Source organism: Mobula birostris, chromosome 6, assembly GCF_030028105.1.
Source record: "Mobula birostris isolate sMobBir1 chromosome 6, sMobBir1.hap1, whole genome shotgun sequence".
Lineage (NCBI taxonomy): Eukaryota > Metazoa > Chordata > Chondrichthyes > Myliobatiformes > Myliobatidae > Mobula > Mobula birostris.
The window spans coordinates 181,663,557-181,682,492 of record NC_092375.1 but is presented as its reverse complement, the minus strand read 5'-3'; the positions used below and the strand labels follow the sequence as shown (position 1 = coordinate 181,682,492).

Here is an 18,936-nt window from a genome sequence, read left to right as displayed (position 1 = left end):
CTCAGAGTATGAGACGAATGAATACCCTGCCACCATTGAGGTCTCGTCACTACGACAGTGAGATCTTTACTGTTTGCCTGTGCTGCGCACTACATGCATTTTGAATTATATTTTATTAACTTACTGTATTTAGAAACATAGAAACCCTACAGCACAATACAGGCCCTTCGACCCACAAAGCTGTGCCAAACATGTCCTTACCTTAGCAATTACCTAGGTTTACCCATAGCCCTCTGTTTTTCTAAGCTCCATGTACCTGTCCAGGAGTCCCTTAAAAGACCCCATCGTATCTGCTTCCACCACCGTCACCAGCAGCCCATTCCACGCACTCACCACTTTCTGCATAAAAGACTTACCCCTGACATCTCCTCTGTACCTACTTCCAAGCACCTTAAAACTGTGCCCCCTCGTGCTAGCCATTTCAGCCCTGGGAAAAAGCCTCTGGCCATCCACACGATCAATGCCTCTCATCATCTTATACACCTCTATCAGGTCACCTCTCATCCAAGGAAGAAAGGCCGAGTTCACTCAACCTATTCTCATAAGGCATGCTCCCCAATCCAGGCAACATCCTTGTAAACCTCCTCTGCACCCTTTCTATGGTTTCCACATCCTTCCTATAGTGAGGCGACCAGAACTGAGCACAGTACTCCAAATGGGGTCTGACCAGGGTCCTATATAGCTGCAATATTACCTCTCGGCTCTTAAACTCAATCCCATGACTGACGAAGGCCAATGCACTATATGTTTTCTTAACCACAGAGTCAACCTGCACAGCAGCTTTGAGTGTCCTATGGACTCGGACCCCAAGATCCCTCTGATCCTCCACACTGCCAAGAGTCTTACATTAATACTATATTCTGTCATCATATTTGACCTACCAAAATGAACCATCTCACACTTATCTGGGTTGAACTCCATCTGCCACTTCTCAGCCCAGTTTTGCATCCTATCGATGTCTCACTGTAACCTCTGACAGCCTTCCACACTATCCACAACACCTCCAACCTTTGTGTCATCAGCAAACTTACCAACCCATCCCTCCACTTCTTCATCCAGGTCATTTATAAAAATCACGAAGAGTAGGTGTCCCAGAACAGATCCCTGAGGCACACCACTGGTGACTGAACTCCATGCAGAATATGACCCATCTACAACCACTCTTTTCCTTCTGTGGGCAAGCCAGTTCTGGATCCACAAAGCAACGTCTTCTTGAATTCCATGCCTCCTTACTTTCTCAATAAGCCTTGCATGGAGTACCTTACAAAATGGCTTGCTGAAATCCATATACACTACATCTACTGCTCTACTTTTATCAATGTGCTTAGTCACATCTTCAAAAAATTCACTCAGGCTCATAAGGCACGACTTGCCATTAACAAAGCCATGCTGACTATTCCCAATCATATTATGCCTTTCCAAATGTTCATAAATCCTGCCTCTCAGGATCTTCTCCATCAACTTACCAACCACTGAATTAAGACTCACCGGTCTATAATTTCCTGGGCTATCTCTACTGCCCTTCTTAAATAATGGAACAACATCCGCAAACCGCCAATCCTTGGGAACCTCTCCCATCCCCATTGATGATGCAAAGATCATTGCCAGAGGCTCAGCAATCTCCTCCCTCACCTCCCACAGTAGCCTGGGGTACATTTCGTCTAGTCCTGGTGACTTATCCAGCTTGATGCTTTCCAAAAGCTCCAGTACATCCTCTTTCTTAATATCTACATGTTCAAGGTTTTCAGTCCACTGTAAGTCATGCTTAAGAAAGGGCAATAAGCTTCCCCTGCCCTCTCCAACAGGTGTCAAAAATTTGAAGAAGAACATAGTAGTTCTTCTTGTGACTTGGCCAATATTTATCCTGCAGTCAACACCAAAAGCAAATTGTTTCCTCAAACTCACATTTCTGTTCGTGCTGCCTTCATACAAGCTGCCATGTTTTCAACAAACAAGACTGCCTACAAATCAAGTGTCCTACCTGGCTATAAATTTATTTTGGAAAGTCCCAAAATTGTTAAAGCAGTCGTATAAATGATTAGTGCCTTAATTCCAGATTTTGTTCTATTTTTTTCTTTCACAGTCAAGTTAGACTAACCTGAGACAATGTCCAGTGCTCAGCTAGCAATGCCCCTTCGACACAGGAAGTTCTCTGAAATAAGGAGAAATCACATCGGAGTCCACCAGCTTTTCCAGGAATTAGTAGATACTTCAGTTACACCCTATGGAAGCTATTTTGCAATGGGCCTTAAGAGAAAGTGCAGGCCTGGATGTGGGGGAGCAGGGATGAAAAATTGCGGTGGAGAAATGATAATATACTAAATTGTTGCAGAATATAGCTGTCTAACAAAATGGGGCAGAAGATGTATTATCAGAAGCATTGAAAAGTGGAGAGTTAGCTGCAAAATTCAACAATGACATCAGTCATTTGGGTGATTAGTGTTATGCATTGCAGTTTTGCAATATGGTGGTAATGGATGAGAAACAGACAGTGTCTGCAGGTTTTGTGATGTGCATCCATGCTTTGCAGGAGTGGTGTATGTTGCATGAGAATATTACATAAATGCTGATTGACTGAGACTATTTTTAATAGAAGACGTGGATGTGCTAAATTGAGCTGAGAATTCCAGCTGAAGTACCAAGGCACTTGAAGCTTCATTCACCTTCACTGTTTATTTTTTCCATTCATGTGAAGTCCAGTAAACTTGTTGTGGTACTGCATCATGGTCCTTGGGCCCTAACTTCTCCCAGCGATCTTGTGGGCTTTCTCTCTCAGTTCCTCCTGAGTATATGGCTGGAAGTCCTGGTGTGTCACTAGAATTCTAAAGGTTTTCGCTACTTTCCATCTGATCTACTAAAACCTACAATGCAGGCATTGAAAACTTTTGAGCCTGTTCTCTTTCATATCTTGCCATTCATCCACACTTGGCAACTCAGATCAAATTGTAGAACGATTGCTAGCAAGTGGTGCAACCGCTTTGCATTTCTGCATTTAACTGAATCAGATTTTCCAACATGTTAAACACCTAAAATGGCTTCTCAACCTGGTGTCTACGGACCCCTCAGTTAATGGTACGGTTGCATGGCATAGAAAGGTTGGGAACTTGCAACCTAATGATAATTTTAAATTAAATTCTGTTAAATGTAAAGCTGGCTTGAAATTCAGAGCAGGTTGTTACCAGTGAGTGCGCTACATGGTACCAATCAGGTTTAAATTTCCTCGCACATATTTTGCATAGCTTTTTGATTGTAGTTCAAATAAACATTGGGAGAGTATTTCTCAAGAGACCAAGCTGATGGTGTGTGTTAAACTCAATCAAATGGATCAGTTTATTATCAGAGAATGTGTACAGTATACAACCTCAAATTCTTACACTTCACAGACATCCACATAGAATGAATGATAGAAACATCGGAACCTCAAAGCCCCCCTCTCCTCCCACTTCCCCCTCCCATCATACAAGCAGCAGCAGAACTAACAACTCTTCCCTTCCCCTCCACTTGCACCAGCGGAAACACCGAACCCTGCACCCCCTCCACCCTGCCCACACCATGGAAGCAGTAGCATGGAAACCTCGCAATGAGACCTTGATCAAGAGTCCAACATAACTGTCAAAGCATCAAAATTTCCCCTTGTGAGCTTCTTTATGCTCTTGGGCAACTGAGGAGTGAAATAGATTCTCATCATTTACAATGAATACTGTTGTTTGAAGTTATCTACTATTTTGTCTGTTATCTAGGCAGATATTCTACTCAAAGCAGAATCAAGCAATGACTCAGATGAGGATGTTCCCAGAACCAGAAGAAGAAAACTTTCCTTTAAAAAGAGAACCAATACAGGTAATTCATCTCACGTTTCCTGTTAGTCCTAAAAACTGAATTTACAAAAATGTTACAATTTAAATATTTAGTTTTTGGATCAATCTTTTTTATTTTAAATTTTTGGCTCAAACTAGACTTCTGTTCTCATTATCACTTCAAGTTAAGCTCAGGAGCTCCCTGGGTTACAAATAACCTAACTTTATGTACATTCTCCCATACATTCCTAAAGCATTTTCAAGCAAGTAATAATAACGATAATAACAAACTTGTTTTATGGTTTTCAGTAATGACTGGATACAATATACAGAATATTCCATTAGTTTAATTTTGGGTAACATTATAGTAATGATTCATTGATATGAAAGCATTATAAGAAATATATGTACAGCAATACAATATAAGTGTCTACATTAAGACCATAAGATATAGGAGCAGAATTAGGCCATTTGCCCCATCAAGTCTGCTCCGCCATTTCATCATGGCTTATCCAATTTTCCTCTCAGTCCCAGTCTCCTGTCGTCTCCCCATATCCCTTCAGGCCCTAGCTAATCAAGAATCTATCAACCTCTGCCTTAAATATACCCAATGACTTGGTCTCCACAGTCACCTGTAGCAATGAATTCCACAGATTCACTACTCTCTAGCTAAAAAAATCCTCCTCGTCTCTGTTCTAAAAGGACACCCCTCTATTGTGAGGCTGGGTCCTCTGGTCTTAGACTCTCCCACAATAGATCTTGTGGTTCTGGATTCGGGCAGACCAAAGGTCATTGTCCCGGCAGGAAATCGGTGTGTCATGGGAGATGGAAGATCTCTCGCTGTGTGCCCAGAGACCCGAGATCTTTGGGCACAGAGCTCGGAAGAAACGACGCAATGGACTTTTAACATTGTATCTCGCTGTGAAGTGGAGCCACCTCTTTCTCCATTATTAGAGAGAGAGAGCCTGTGGTATGTCGAATACTAGGTGAACGAGTAGTCTTTGGGGTACTGCAAGTCTGTGTCTTTGCTATTGCTTTGCTGCATACTTGAGTGCTCGGTAGTGGGTGCCGATGCGTTTTTCTCTGGTGGGGGAGGGGGAACATTGCTTTGCTGTTGCTTACACATGGGAGGGAGGAGCTGGGGCTCTAACATTTAACTGTCATTCATTCCTTGGGGGCACTCCTCTGTTTTTGTGGATGGTTGCGAAGAAAAAGCATTTCAGGGTGTATGTTATATACATTTCTCTGACATTAAATGTACCTTTGAAATCTTTGAAATAGGAAACATCCTCACCACATCCACTCTATCGAAGACTTTCACAATTCGATAATTTTCAGTGAGGTCACCCCTCATGCCCAGAGCCATCAAACGCACTTCATATGACAAGCCTTTCAATCCCAAAATCATTTTCATGGGCCTCCTTTGAATACCTTCCAACATCAGATAAAGGGCAGAAAATTTCTCACAATACTCCAAGTGAGGCCTCACCTGTGCTGTATAAAGCCTCAACATTACCTCATTGCTTTTATATTTTAGTCCTCTCGAAATGAAAGCTATTATTGAATTTGTCTTCCTCAATATTCAAATAAGGAGATATTTATGACTTACAGAGAAATAGGCTAATGGAAAGATCCTGAAAATGGAACCATTACACAACCTGGAAATTACCTATAATTAGAAGGTATGATTGTATTGAAATTGCAGCTGGAACTTGAATGACATATATGATACTTGGCTAAGTTTGAAGTATTGATATGACTTACTGAGTTATTTATTAATTCCTTTCTGGGATGGAGGATTGTCCTATGAGGAGAGATTGCATTTAAACTCTACAGCTAAGAAAACTGAGAAATGATCTGAATGAAACGTACAAATTTAATGTGGGGCTTGACAAGGTAGATGCAAAGATGATGTTTCCCTGGCTATGGTGTCTAGTACCCGGAATCTCGGTCTCAAAAAAAAATCACGTCTGCCATTAGAGACTGAGATGATGGACACAGCCTCAGAATAGAGGGGCAAACAACAGCAATTCTGCAGATGCTGGATTTTCAAGCAACACATATCAAAGTTGCTGGTCAACGCAGCAGGCCAGGCAGCATCTCTAGGAAGAGGTACAGTCGACGTTTCAGGCCGAGACCCTTCGTCAGGACTAACTGAAGGAAGAGTGAGTAAGAGATTTGAAAGTTGGAGGGGGAGGGGGAGATCCAAAATGATAGGAGAAGACAGGAGGGGGAGGGATGGACCCAAGAGCCAGACAGGTGATTGGCAAAAGGGATACGAGAGGATCATGGGACAGGAGGTCCGGGAAGAAAGACAAGGGGGCGGGGGGGAACCCAGAGGATGGGCAAGGGGTATATTCAGAGGGACAGAGGGAGAAAAAGGAGAGTGAGAGAAAGAATGTGTGTATAAAAGTAATTAACAGATGGGGTACGAGGGGGAGGTGGGGCATTAGCGGAAGTTAGAGAAGTCGATGTTCATGCCATCAGGTTGGAGGCTACCCAGACGGAATATAAGGTGTTGTTCCTCCAACCTGAGTGTGGCTTCATCTTTACAGTAGAGGAGGCCGTGGATAGACATGTTAGAATGGGAATGGGATGTGGAATTAAAATGTGGGCCACTGGGAGATCCTGCTTTCTCTGGCGGACAGAGCGTAGGTGTTCAGCAAAGCGGTCTCTCAGTCTGTGTCGGGTCTCGCCAATATATAAAAGTCTACATCGGGAGCACCGGACGCAATATGTCACCCCAGCGACTCACAGGTGAAGTGTCGCCTCACCTGGAAGGACTGTTTGGCATCTCTCCCATTTCCCGTACACCTGCTCTCACTTCATCCTCCCGCCACCCCCCTAGGAATAGGGTTCCCCTGGTCCTCACCTACCACCCCACCAGCCTCCGGGTCCAACATATTATTCTCCGTAACTTCCGCCACCTCCAACAGGATCCCACCACTAAGCACATCTTTCCCTACCCCCCTCCCCGCTTTCCGCGGGGATCGCTCCCTATGCGACTCCCTTGTCCATTCGTACCCCCCATCCCTCCCCACTGATCTCCCTCCTGGCACTTATCCGTGTAAGCGGAACAAGTGCTACACATGCCCTTACACTTCCTCCCTTACCACCATTCAGGGCCCCAGACAGTCCTTCCAGGTGAGGCGACACTTCACCTGTGGGTCGGCTGGGGTGATATACTGCGTCCGGTGCTCCCGATGTGGCCTTTTATATATTGGCGAGACCCAACGCAGACTGGGAGACCGCTTTGCTGAACACCTACGCTCTGTCCGCCAGAGAAAGCAGGATCTCCCAGTTGCCACACATTTTAATTCCACATCCCATTCCCATTCTGACATGTCTATCCACAGCCTCCTCTACTGTAAAGATGAAGCCACACTCAGGTTGGAGGAACAACACCTTATATTCCGTCTGGGTAGCCTCCAACCTGATGACATGAACATCGACTTCTCTTCCGCTAATGCGCCACCTCCCCCTCGTACCCCATCTGTTAATTACTTTTATACACACATTCTTTCTCTCACTCTCCTTTTCCTCCCTCTGTCCCTCTGGATATACCCCTTGCCCATCCTCTGGGTTCCCCCCCCCCTTGTCTTTCTTCCCGGACCTCCTGTCCCATGATCCTCTCATATACCTTTTGCCAATCACCTGTCCAGCTCTTGGCTCCATCCCTCCCCCTCCTGTCTTCTCCTATCATTTTGGATCTCCCCCTCCCCCTCCAACCTTCAAATCTCTTACTAGCTCTTCCTTCAGTTAGTCCTGACGAAGGGTCTCGGCCTGAAACGTCGACTGCACCTCTTCCTCGAGATGCTGCCTGGCCTGCTGCGTTCACCAGCAACTTTGATGTGTGTTGTCAGAATAGAGGGGTGTCCTTTTAGAATAGAGATGAGGAGCAATTTCTTTAGCCAGAGTGTGGTGAATCTGTGGAATTTGTTGCCACGTGCAGCTGTGGAAGCCGATCATTGGGAATATTTAAAGCAGAGGTTGCTAGATTCTTGATTAGTCAGGGCATGAAGGAATATGGGGAAAAGGCAGGCGATTGGGGCTGAGAGAAAAAATGGATCAGCCATAATGAAAAGGCAGAGCAGACTTGATGGGCCAAACGGCCTAATTCTGATCCTATATCTTATGGCCTTAAGATATGAGGAGCTAAATGGAATCTATTTCACGTTTTTATGCAAACCACAGTATATCATACATCAACCACACCAATTAAAGAAAATCATTAAAACATTAATAATAAATAGCTAATCCATTTTCTGGTCTGTGGGTTTCTTAAAATAACAATTGCTTACTTCATTTAATAATATTTTCTATCACAGGAGATGATGAAGAAGAATATGGGAAGCAGGGAGCATCTCAAAACATCCCAAGATGCGACCAGCAACATTATTATAAAAAAAGGGATTTAGAAGAAAAACCAAGTACTTCATCTTCCCTTTCTACCTCAGCGGATGAGGAGAAAAAACCACTATGTTCTGGCATATTGGACTATCCTGCAGAGATAGAAGTGAACTGCAGACTGGGCTTTGCGCAAGGATCCGAAATTCAAAACAGAAAATCTGAAAGAAGAACTAAGATGCCAGGTGAGGTACCAGAATAGTATAGTAAATACATTAAAGAATGGTAGATCACATTTTATTGCATGGGGCGGCATGGTAGCGTAGTGGTTAGCAAACTGCTTTTCAGTACCGGTGACCGGGGTTCAATTCCCATTGCTTCCTCCCACACTCCAAGGGCATTCCAGTGGGTAGGTTAATTGGTCATTGTAAATTGAACAGTGACTAGGTTAGGATTAAGTTGGGGAATTGATAGATGGTGTGGTTTGAAGGTCTGGAAGGACGTATTCCATACCGAATGTCAATAAAAAAAATAATACTAATACAAGGATTGTTAACTATGTGATTAAAATATCACCAACAGATAAACAGCTGGTTTAAAGAAATAAATAAAAGGTACATCTATCTGAATCTCCTGAACACAGCAATACCTGAGTTTTAAATAGCTCTGAGCCTGGGTCCAATTATTTGTGATCCAGATATATCGGCTTTTATGCAGTAAATAATTTGACGTTGCAGCCAGAGTGAACTGGATGATGGAAATAGTGAACGCCATGCTCTCATGCTCCAGCAAACAACATTCTAGTGCAGGTCATTTGCCTGGCATTCTTCGGAAGGGAAAGCTATACTTAGCTAAAAGTATAGGTCCTTCTGAGATGCAGCCAAAGTTCTGCCAGTGGACACAGCGTCCTGTTGGGAGTTGGAACAAGATCAGACCAATTGTCTAATCACAAACAAGACAAAATCTGCAGATGCTGGAAATCCAAGCAACACACACAAAAAGCTGGAGGAACTCAGAAGGCCAAGCAGCAACTATGGAAAAGACTATAGTCAGCGTTTCTGGCCGAGACCCTTCATCAAGCCTCATGTCCTGATGAAGGGTATTGGCCTGAATTGTTGATTGTACTCTTTTCCATGGATGCTGCCTGGCCTGCTGAGTTCCTCCAACATTTTCTGTGTGTTGCTCGGACCAATTGTCATGCAGCCCGATTAATTCCCATGTTCTATTACTTCCCAATGTCGTTGAACATTGGCTCATGTCGAAGATCCTACCTTCCAAGCTACACTTAATTTATGAACAGCTGCATAGGAGACAATGGAAAACAAGCATTTTTGAAGTTCTAAACTGAAAATCTCCATCCATGGAGATAAGGGGATGGGCAACATTTCACGTTGACACTGTGCATCACGGTTATAGGTGTAGAGAAAAGTTAGCCCGTATTTAGAATTAAGGCAGAGGGTGATAGGCGGTAGGTGCAGCCAGACAAAGCATGAATGAATGGGCGAATGAAGCCAAGTTTGGGAGGAGAGGGGAGTATTGGGAAAATGCTGGTTAGTGGCATTTGGACTAGATAAGGCAGGGATAATGGGTGGATAGAAACAGGTGGGAGAGAGGGAGAGGGAGACAAAAAGTGAAACACTGTCCCACATTCCCCCTCCCACAGTTGGTTCCATCTGTCCATATTCTTTACTTATCTGGTTTCACTTATCATCTGCCGCTCCCTGTTCCACCTCTTCCTCTCTTTTCAAAGCAAATTTATTATCAAAGTACATAATGTCAGCAAATACTACTCCGAGTTTCATTTTCTTGTAGGCGTTCACAATAAAACAAAGAAATACAATAGAATCAATGAAAAAAAGCACATAAAACTGACAAACAACCAATGTGCAAATGAAGACAATATCTTCTCTCTCCACTCTTCATCATGATGCAGTGTTTCAATGTGAAATGTTGATCATGTCTTATCCCACACATAAGTTAGCTAACCCATTGACTTCCTCCAGCAGTTTATTTCCTGGTTCTTATTTCAGCATCTGCAGTCTCTTATAACTCTAGATATATAATTGGTGTTAGAGTCAGAGATCGTACAAAGTGAAGAGGGCCTGTGGACCAATTTTCCATACCAACCAAGGTGCCTACCAGAGCTAGTCCAATTTGCCTGTGTTTGGCCCTCTATCTCTCTGAACTTTTTCTATTCATGTACCCATCCAGATGTCTTTTAAGTGTTGTAAATGCACTCTCCTCTATCACTTCTCTAACAGCTTGTTCCACACATCTAGCAGACCGTTTATGAAAAATTTGCCCCTCAAATCTCCTTTAAATCTTTCTCCTCTCGCCTTAAAGCTATTTCTTCAAGCTTTAGATTCACCTATCCTGAGAGAAAGAATGTGACCATGCATCTGATCTTTATATATTATATACTTCTAATAACGTCACCCCTAAGAAATAATTCTCCATTACCACACTCTGCCATCTACAACCAAGCCAATTTTGTATTCAACTAGCCAGCTCACCCTTGATTCCATGGGAACTGACCTTCTCTTTACTGCCCATTATGCTGCTGGAGGTTAGGGTAACAATGGAGGTCCTTCACCTCTGGCAGTGTTCCAGGCTTCCTGCATCGTGTCAGTAGCATGGTTTTCACTACTGTCAATCATTCAAGTTCCAGGTAGAGACTCTGAATACTCATAGAAGGATTCTTCATTTCTGTTTCCATAACAATTTTGTTTTTTCAGCCAGGGACATTAGCCCTGAGCTGAACCTCCAAACATGGTGGATGGCTCTTAGTCTGGCCCCTACACTTAGACCTGTTTGGCATGGGTGACCCTACCATAAAGCCCTGACCCCAGCCAACATAGCTCTCTGGGTCAATGAGGTATGCAAATCTCCTTTTAGGGTTGTGTTCCTTTTGGGGGTAACTAACCTTCTGAACCATCTTATCATGCAAGGCTTTGTCAAAAGCCTCGCTAATGTTCACAGGCAATGCCCTGCCCTCATCATTCCTTTTGGTTACCTCTTCAAAAACCTCAATCAGATTTGTGAGACATGGTGTCCCGTGCACAAAGTTATGCATGCTGACCATCCCTAATCAGTCCCTGTCTTTCTAAATGAAAATCTGTAGCATTTTCTGATTATTCTATTGCTGTACTTATCATCATCTGTAGTGTGTAGTCACTACATCACACTTTCTCAGTCTGGAAAGAACATAATTAAATGCAATTAAAAAAGTGTGTGTAACAGATAGAATATACAGACTGATCTTTTACTGTGATACATGATACATCATTGGCGTGCAGGCATTATTGCCCTTGGTAACTAGTGGAGTGCTCCAATTATCATACTTTGGCCCTCAGTTATTTACAATGTATATTAATAACATGGAAGAGGTAGCAAAGTGTAAGATATCCAAGTTTGCTATTTTAGGAGCCAGCAAGTTAATATAGTTAAGTTGAACAATGGGCCAAAACATGGCAATTAGTATTTAACGTGGTGATGTGTGAGACTATGTCTAAAGGTAATTATCTAAATCAAGAAAGATTGCAGATGAGTCAACAGAAATATCTAGATGTTCTTGTGTTGAGAGCATAAAAATTTACAAGCAGATCCGACATATAGTTAGTTAGGCAAATGGCAGATCGGCCTTTATTGCAAGAGGACTGGAGTTTAGAAAAAGGGAGGTATTGATATAATTGTACAGGTGAGGCCACACCTGGAGTACCATGCATAAGACCATAAGATATAAGAGCAAAATTAAGCCATTTAGCCCATCAAGTCTGCTCCACCATTTCATCATGTCAGATCCAATTTTCCTCTCAGCCCCATTCTCCTGTCTTCTCCCCATATCCCTTCATGCCTGACCAATCAAGATTCTATCAAACTCTGTCTTAAATATACATAAAGACTTGGCATCCACAGCTGCCATCAGCAAAAAATTCCACCAATTCACCACTCTCTGGCTAAAGAAATTCCTCCTCATCTCCTTTCTAAAAGGACACTCCTCTATTCTGAGGCTATTTCCTCTGGTCTTAGACTCTCCCTTTATAGAGAACATCCTCACCATGTACACTCTATTGAGGACTTTCACCATTTGATACTTTTCACTGAGGTCACCCTTCAATCTTCTGAGTTCTAGTGAATACAGGCCCAGAGCCATCAAGCTCACTTTGTATGACAAGCCAAACAATCCTGGAATAATTTTCGTGAAAATCCTTTGGATCCTCTCCAATGTCAGCACATCCTTTGTAAGATAAGGGGTCCAAACCTGCTCACAATACTCCAAGTAAGGCCTCACCCGTGTTTTATAAAGGTTCAACACTTCGTCCTTGCTTTTATATTCTAATCCTCTTAAAATGAATGCTAACATTGCATTTGCCTTCCTCACCACAGACTCAACCTGCAAATTAACCTTTAGAGAATCCGGCAAAAGGACTCCCAAGTCCATTTCCACCGTTTCTCTCCATTTAGAAAATGGTCAACCCCTCCATTTCTTCCACCAATGTACATGACGGTACACTTTCCGAGGCTATATTCGATCTGCCATTTCTTTGCCCATTCTCCCAATCTGTCTACTTCCTTCTGTAGCCTCTGTATTTAAAATTACCTGCCACTCTACCTATCTTCATATCATCTACAAACTGTGCAACAAAGCTATCAATTCCATCATCCAAATCATTGGCATATTATAAAAGGAATTGGTGCCAACACAGACCCCTGTAGAAAACCACTAGTCACCAGCTGCCAGCCAGAAAAGGGTCTCTTTATTCCCACTCTATGCCTCCTGCCAATCAGCCACTGCTTTATCCGCGTTAAAATCTTTCATGTAATACCATGGGCTCATAGCTTGTTATGCAGCCTCCTGTGTGGCAACTTGTCAAAGGCCTTCCAAGTACACAGTCGTGTGGATAGTCAGAGGCTTTTTCCCAGGACTGAAAAGGCTACAGGAGAGGACATAGTTTTAAGGTGCTTGGAAGTAGGTACAGAGGAGATGGCAGGGTTAAGTATTTTTACGCAGAGGGAGGTGAGTGCGCGGTGTGGGCTGCCAGCAACCATGGTAGAGGCTCCTGGATAGGTACGTGGAGCTTAGAAAAATAGAGGGCTATGGGTAACCCAAGGTAATTTCTAAAGTAAGTACATGTTCGGCACAGAATTGTGGGCCAAAGGACTTGTATTGTACTCTAGGTTTTCTATGTTTCTATGTTTCTACAACATCAACTGATACCCCTTTGTCTATCCTGCTTGTTATTTCTTCAAAGAATTCCAACAGATTTGTCAGGCAAGATTTTCCCTTGAGGAAACCATGCTGACTATGACATATTTTATCATGTGCCTCCAAGTACCCTGAGACCTCATCCTTAATAATTGACTCCAATATCTTCCCACCATTGAGGTCAGACTGAACTTCCTATAGTTTCCTTTCTTCTGCCTTTCTCCATTCTTGAAGATTGGAGTGACATTTGTAATTTCCCAGTATTCAGAACCATTCCAGAATCGAGTGGTTCTTGAAAGATCATTACTAATACCTCCACAATCTCTTCAGCCACCTCTTTCGAAACTCTGAGGTGTATACCGTCTGGTCCAAGTGGCTTATCTACCTTCAGACCTTTCAGTTTCACAAGGACCTTCTCTCTATGGCGATGTCACACACTTCATGCCTCCTGACACCTGGAACTTCCACCTTTCTGCTAGTGTCTTCCACAGTGTACACTGTGGCAAAATACTTACTCAATTTGTCCGCTATTTCGTTGTCCCCCATTACTACCTGAACTTATTAAAAATAGCGACAGTTCAAAAGAGAAGCACTAAGCTAATTTCTGGAGTGAGAGGAATGTCCTTATCATGATTAGCTAAAGAAATTAGATCAATGTTCTTTGACATTTTGGAGAATAGATGATCCTAAGATAGTACAGGATAGATACTAAGATGCTTCCAGTACTGTACTTACAGATAGATCCTTGAACAATGACATGCAGTCCAAAGATTAGGAGGCTAGCATTTAAAGCAGAGTTAGCTAGGTGTTTCTTTTAACAGTGGGTCATGAATCTCAGAAGTTCTCTACCTCAAGGGATTGTAGAGGCTAGAACGCTGGAGCATTTAAAGAGGATGCAAATAATTGTTTTGAACAATCAGAGAACTGACAACAATGAGAAAGTGGCATGTAAGAGAAACTGAAGCTTGGGACAGATCAGCCATAGTGTCACAGAGCACTACAGCAGAGAAACTGGCCATTCGGCCTGTCTATTCTGTGACAGCTTGTTCTTCTGTCTAGTCCTATCTACCTGCACCCAAACCATAGCCCTCCATACTTTTCTCATCCTTATACCTATCCAAACTCTCAAATGCTACAATTGGTAATATTGATCATTTTGAATGATCTTGAGGGACACGGTTTCTTCCTGCTCTAGTTTCTTACATCCTATTTCAGAACTGCAACAAATATGACTCAAAACAGACAACTGGAAACAAAACTTTAGGTTAGCTAGAAATTTACATGTACTGTATATCAGCACATCTGAGCATGAAGTAACACCCCGACATTGAAATATGTGAAGAGCTTCAGCTTTGCTCTTTTTTATTTCAATGATTTTTTAAATTACTTTGCAAGTGGATGCGGGGAGGAGAAATGCCTCCACTAAAGGAGGTGTAAGGAGCTCCTTCCCTTCGCTAGCCTGCAGGTCACCCTTGGTCAAGGAATACCTTAGCTTCCTGATCAGGGTCACGTGAAACACGGGAGCAGGTGGTGGATAGTTGTATGAGCAGCTGGTGCATATCACAAGTCCTGGTTATGTGACTAATGACACCAGGCAGACAATCTCTGAAGAGTATTGATAATGGCTGGAGTCACCCGTCTTATAAAGACACTGCCCAAAATAAGGCAATGGCAAACCATTTCTGTAGAAAAATTTGCCAAGAACAATGATGTTCATGGAAAGACCATGATTGTCATTGCACAGCAGATAACAAGCAAGCAATGTATAATCCTGTTCGCAACAGTAAATAATGTAATAACTGGTTAATTTAGACCTATGGATTTTTGTTTTGGTATGCTTTTAATTGCTAATATTATTTGCAAGTCAAAGATATTCTCATTATTAATGATCACAACATTTTCAACTTTTACATCACCACATTTGCTAAAGGTAACAAGACAAATATTGAAAATAATTTTGTTTTGCTTTATGGATTTTGTCAGATTCCAGTGAGAGACTAAAAGACTGGGAAAGTGGAAAAACAGTGGAATACCCTGATATGTCTACTCAATCAGCAAGTTCTCATGCAGCCCAGGGTATCTCAGAGTCAGGAAGTGATTTAACCTATGGTGAGGTTGAGCACAGACTAGATTTACTTCAGGAACACCTCAGCAGGTAATTTATTCTCTCCACTCTGTCAACGCGAATAACATTTTTCCTAATTCTTATTAAAGGTGATTAACCTGAAACATTAACTCTTTTTCTAGTACTATAAATGCTTTCTGATCTGCTGAGTAATTCTAGCAATTTTGATCTTTATTTTGGATTTCCTTCATCTGTGGTTGTTCTTTACATAAGAAGAATTTGGATAGAAGGAAGGAGGAAAAGCATTTGAAGAGATGTGGCAACAGGGTGACAAATATGATTAAGACAATTCAGAATAGGCTAGTTAGTCACATGGCCAACTAAAGCCTCAACTTACTTTTATATTTATGAATGCTAACATTGCATTTGCTTTCCTCTCCACTGACTCAACTGGAAAATTAATCTTTATAGAATCCTGCACGAGGACTCCCAATCCCTTTGCACCTCAGATTTTTGAATTTTCTCTCCATTTAGAAAATAGTCTACACTTTTATTTCTTACCAAAGTGCATGACCGTGCATGGACTTCATGAAATCATATCTTTAGTTCTATTTCATGAAGTGTTTTCCAGATATGTCAATTCAGCTCCTTCTTATAATTAGTCTACATCGTTAAGTAAAATTCACAGAATGTGGTTCTGTCATAGAGTAACACAGCATGAAAACAGGGCCTTTGGCTTGACTAGTCCACACCAACAATAGCATCCTCTCTGCTAGTCCACACCAACCATAGCATCCTCTCTGCTAGTCCCAGATGTCTGTGTTCGACTCGTAACTCTCAAAGCCCAATTGTATCTGCATTGACCACTTTCTCTGGCAGCTTATTTCAGGTACTCACTACCTTCTGTTTAAAGAAAATATCTCTCAGGTCTCTTTTAAACATCTCCCCACTTACCTTCTGTCTGGGCCTTCTAGTTTTTGACTCCCCGACCCTGGGGAAAAAGACTATGACCATCCAGCTTATCCATGCCCTTCATGAATTTATGACCTTCTATCAAGTCACCTTTCAGCTTCCTTATACTCCAAGGAATAAAGATCTGGCATGATCATATAACTCATGTCCTATAGTCCAGGCAGCACCCTTGTAAATCTCTCCTAATCCCTTTTCAGTTTGACAATATCTTTCCCATGACAGGGTGACAAAACTGTACACAATATTCCAAGTGCGGCCTCACCAATAGCTTATCCAACTGTAACAAAATATCTCTACTAAAAACAATGCCCTGATTGACCAAGACCAATGTGCTGCCATTCTCCTTCAACACCAACAACTTGCTCAGCACTTTCAGCAAATTCTGCCCTTGTACTCTCAGATTCTTCTGTTAGATAACACTCAGCTGTGCCCTACCATTCATTGTCTAGGTACTGCCCTGGATTGAATGCATCAGCTCACACTTAACTAATTTGAAAGCCACTTGCCATTCCTCAGCTCATCTCTCTAATTGACTGTTCCTGATTGGGCCTTAACTACAAGTGATGGGAGATCTTGTCCCTCAGAATTCTGTCCAGTAACTTCCTCACAACTGAAGTCAGGCTCACTGACCTGTGGATCCCTGGCCTGTCCTTCTACCATTCTTGAGCAGTGGAACAACATAAGCCACCTTCAAGCTTTCTGGAATTTCAGCAGTGGATAACAAAGAAGCAAATATCTCCAAAGGGAGCTCCACAGGTTCTTCTCTGGCCTCCCATAAGGTCCAGACATGCCCTTGGACAGGATCTGGGGACTTGCCCTCCTTAATTCATTTCAAAGCTGCAAATACCTCCTTCCTCATGACATGGATATATTCCAAGGCTTCACTGTTGTTGCCCTCATTTCTTTGGTGTCCATGATATCCTCATAGTCATAAAGAACTACAGCAAAGAAAGAAGCTCTTCAGCCCACACAGTCTGTGCCAAACTGTCATTCGGCCTAGTCCTATCAACCCATACATGGAACATGGCCCTCCACACCCCTCTCATCCATGTACGTATCCAAACTCTTCTTCAATGTTGAAATCAAACCTGCATCCACTGCTTCTGCCAGCAGCTCGTTCCACCTTCTCACCACCCTCTGAGTGAAGAAGATCCCCTTGAATATCTCACCTTTCACTCTTAAACTGCCAAGGAGAAATACAAACACAAGAAAGGCTGCAGATGCTGGAAATCCAAAGGAACACACACAAAATGCTGGAGGGACTCAGCAGGTCAGGCAACATCCATGGAAATGAATAAACAGTCAACGTTTTGGGTCGAGGCCCTTCTTCAGAACTGGTCCGGAAGAAGGGTCTCAGCCCAAAATGTCTACTATTTATTCATTTCCAAGGAAAAATAGACATTAAAAAGCTATCACCTGGAGCTCCACAATAGGTCCTTAGGAGGACCTATTCTCTCCTGAGTCATCCTCTTACTGTTTGTTATAAGTATGTGAGATTTAAAGAGAATGTTGGAATAAAATATGCAATATTCTTTGTTTTCTAGACTGGAATCACAAATGTCGACTGACATTCATGCCATCTTGCAGTTACTGCAACGGCAGTCTATGTCAGGACCACCTGCGTACAGCATGGTAACAACCACGAGGGACTATCAGAGGTCATCACCAAGAGTGCTACCTACAGTCCAACCTGTAACCACAAACCACAGTTTTCCCACAACTCCACAGGTAAACATCCATTACTAAAGTTCAAAGTTCAAAGGAAATTTTATTATCAAAGTATATGTCACCATATATTACTCTGAGATTTAGTTTCTTGTGGGCATACTCAATAAATGTACAGAATAATAACTATAACAATTGAAGAAAGACCGCACCAACTTGGGGGCACTCAATCAGAGTGTAGAAGACAAAAAGCTATGAAAAAAAACAAAAGAAGAAATAATAAATAAATAAATATCAAGAACATGAGATGAAGAGTCCTTGCAAGTGAGTCCATTGGTTGTGGAACATTTCAACGATGGACAAGTAAAGTTGAGTGAAGTTATCCCCTTTGGTTCAAGAGCTTGATTAGTTAATGGGTAATAAGTGTTCTTGAACCTGGTGGTTTGAGACCTGAGGCTCTTGTACCTTCCTCCTGACAGCAGCAGTGAGAAGAGCGCGTATCCTGAATGGTCGGGTCCCTAATGCTGAATGCTAGTTTCCGGCAACAGCGCTTCATGTAGAAGTGCTCAATGGTTGGGAGGGCTTTACCCGTGATGGACCGGGCCATATCTATCACATTTTGTAGGATTTTCCATTCAAGGGCATTGGTGTTTCCATACCAGACTGTGATGCAGCCAGTCAATATACTCTCCACTACATATCATAACTTAATACCTCCTTACGTCAGTAACAGAAACCATGCCAGAACTATGTAGTCCCAGTTAAGTTGGGAGATAGTTGGCCTACAACACCATCTACATTGAAAACTGGAATGCTGGGAAACTTTTTTTAATAGTCCAATTCATTATACTTCTGACATAATTTTTGAATTTTAGCTTTTAAAT

At 42.4% G+C, this 18,936-nt stretch overlaps 1 protein-coding gene across 1 annotated transcript in view; it reads left to right on the top strand.

Annotated features, from left to right (window-relative positions):
• LOC140198771 (voltage-gated inwardly rectifying potassium channel KCNH7-like) overlaps window positions 1-18,936 on the top strand; it is a 581,620-nt gene that overhangs the window by 561,338 nt on the left and 1,346 nt on the right. The window contains exons 12-15 of the mRNA XM_072259781.1: window positions 3,741-3,840; window positions 8,126-8,389; window positions 15,334-15,505; window positions 17,932-18,115. Of these exons, the coding sequence (XP_072115882.1) occupies window positions 3,741-3,840; window positions 8,126-8,389; window positions 15,334-15,505; window positions 17,932-18,115 (720 nt within the window). The remainder of the gene's footprint in view (window positions 1-3,740; window positions 3,841-8,125; window positions 8,390-15,333; window positions 15,506-17,931; window positions 18,116-18,936) is intronic.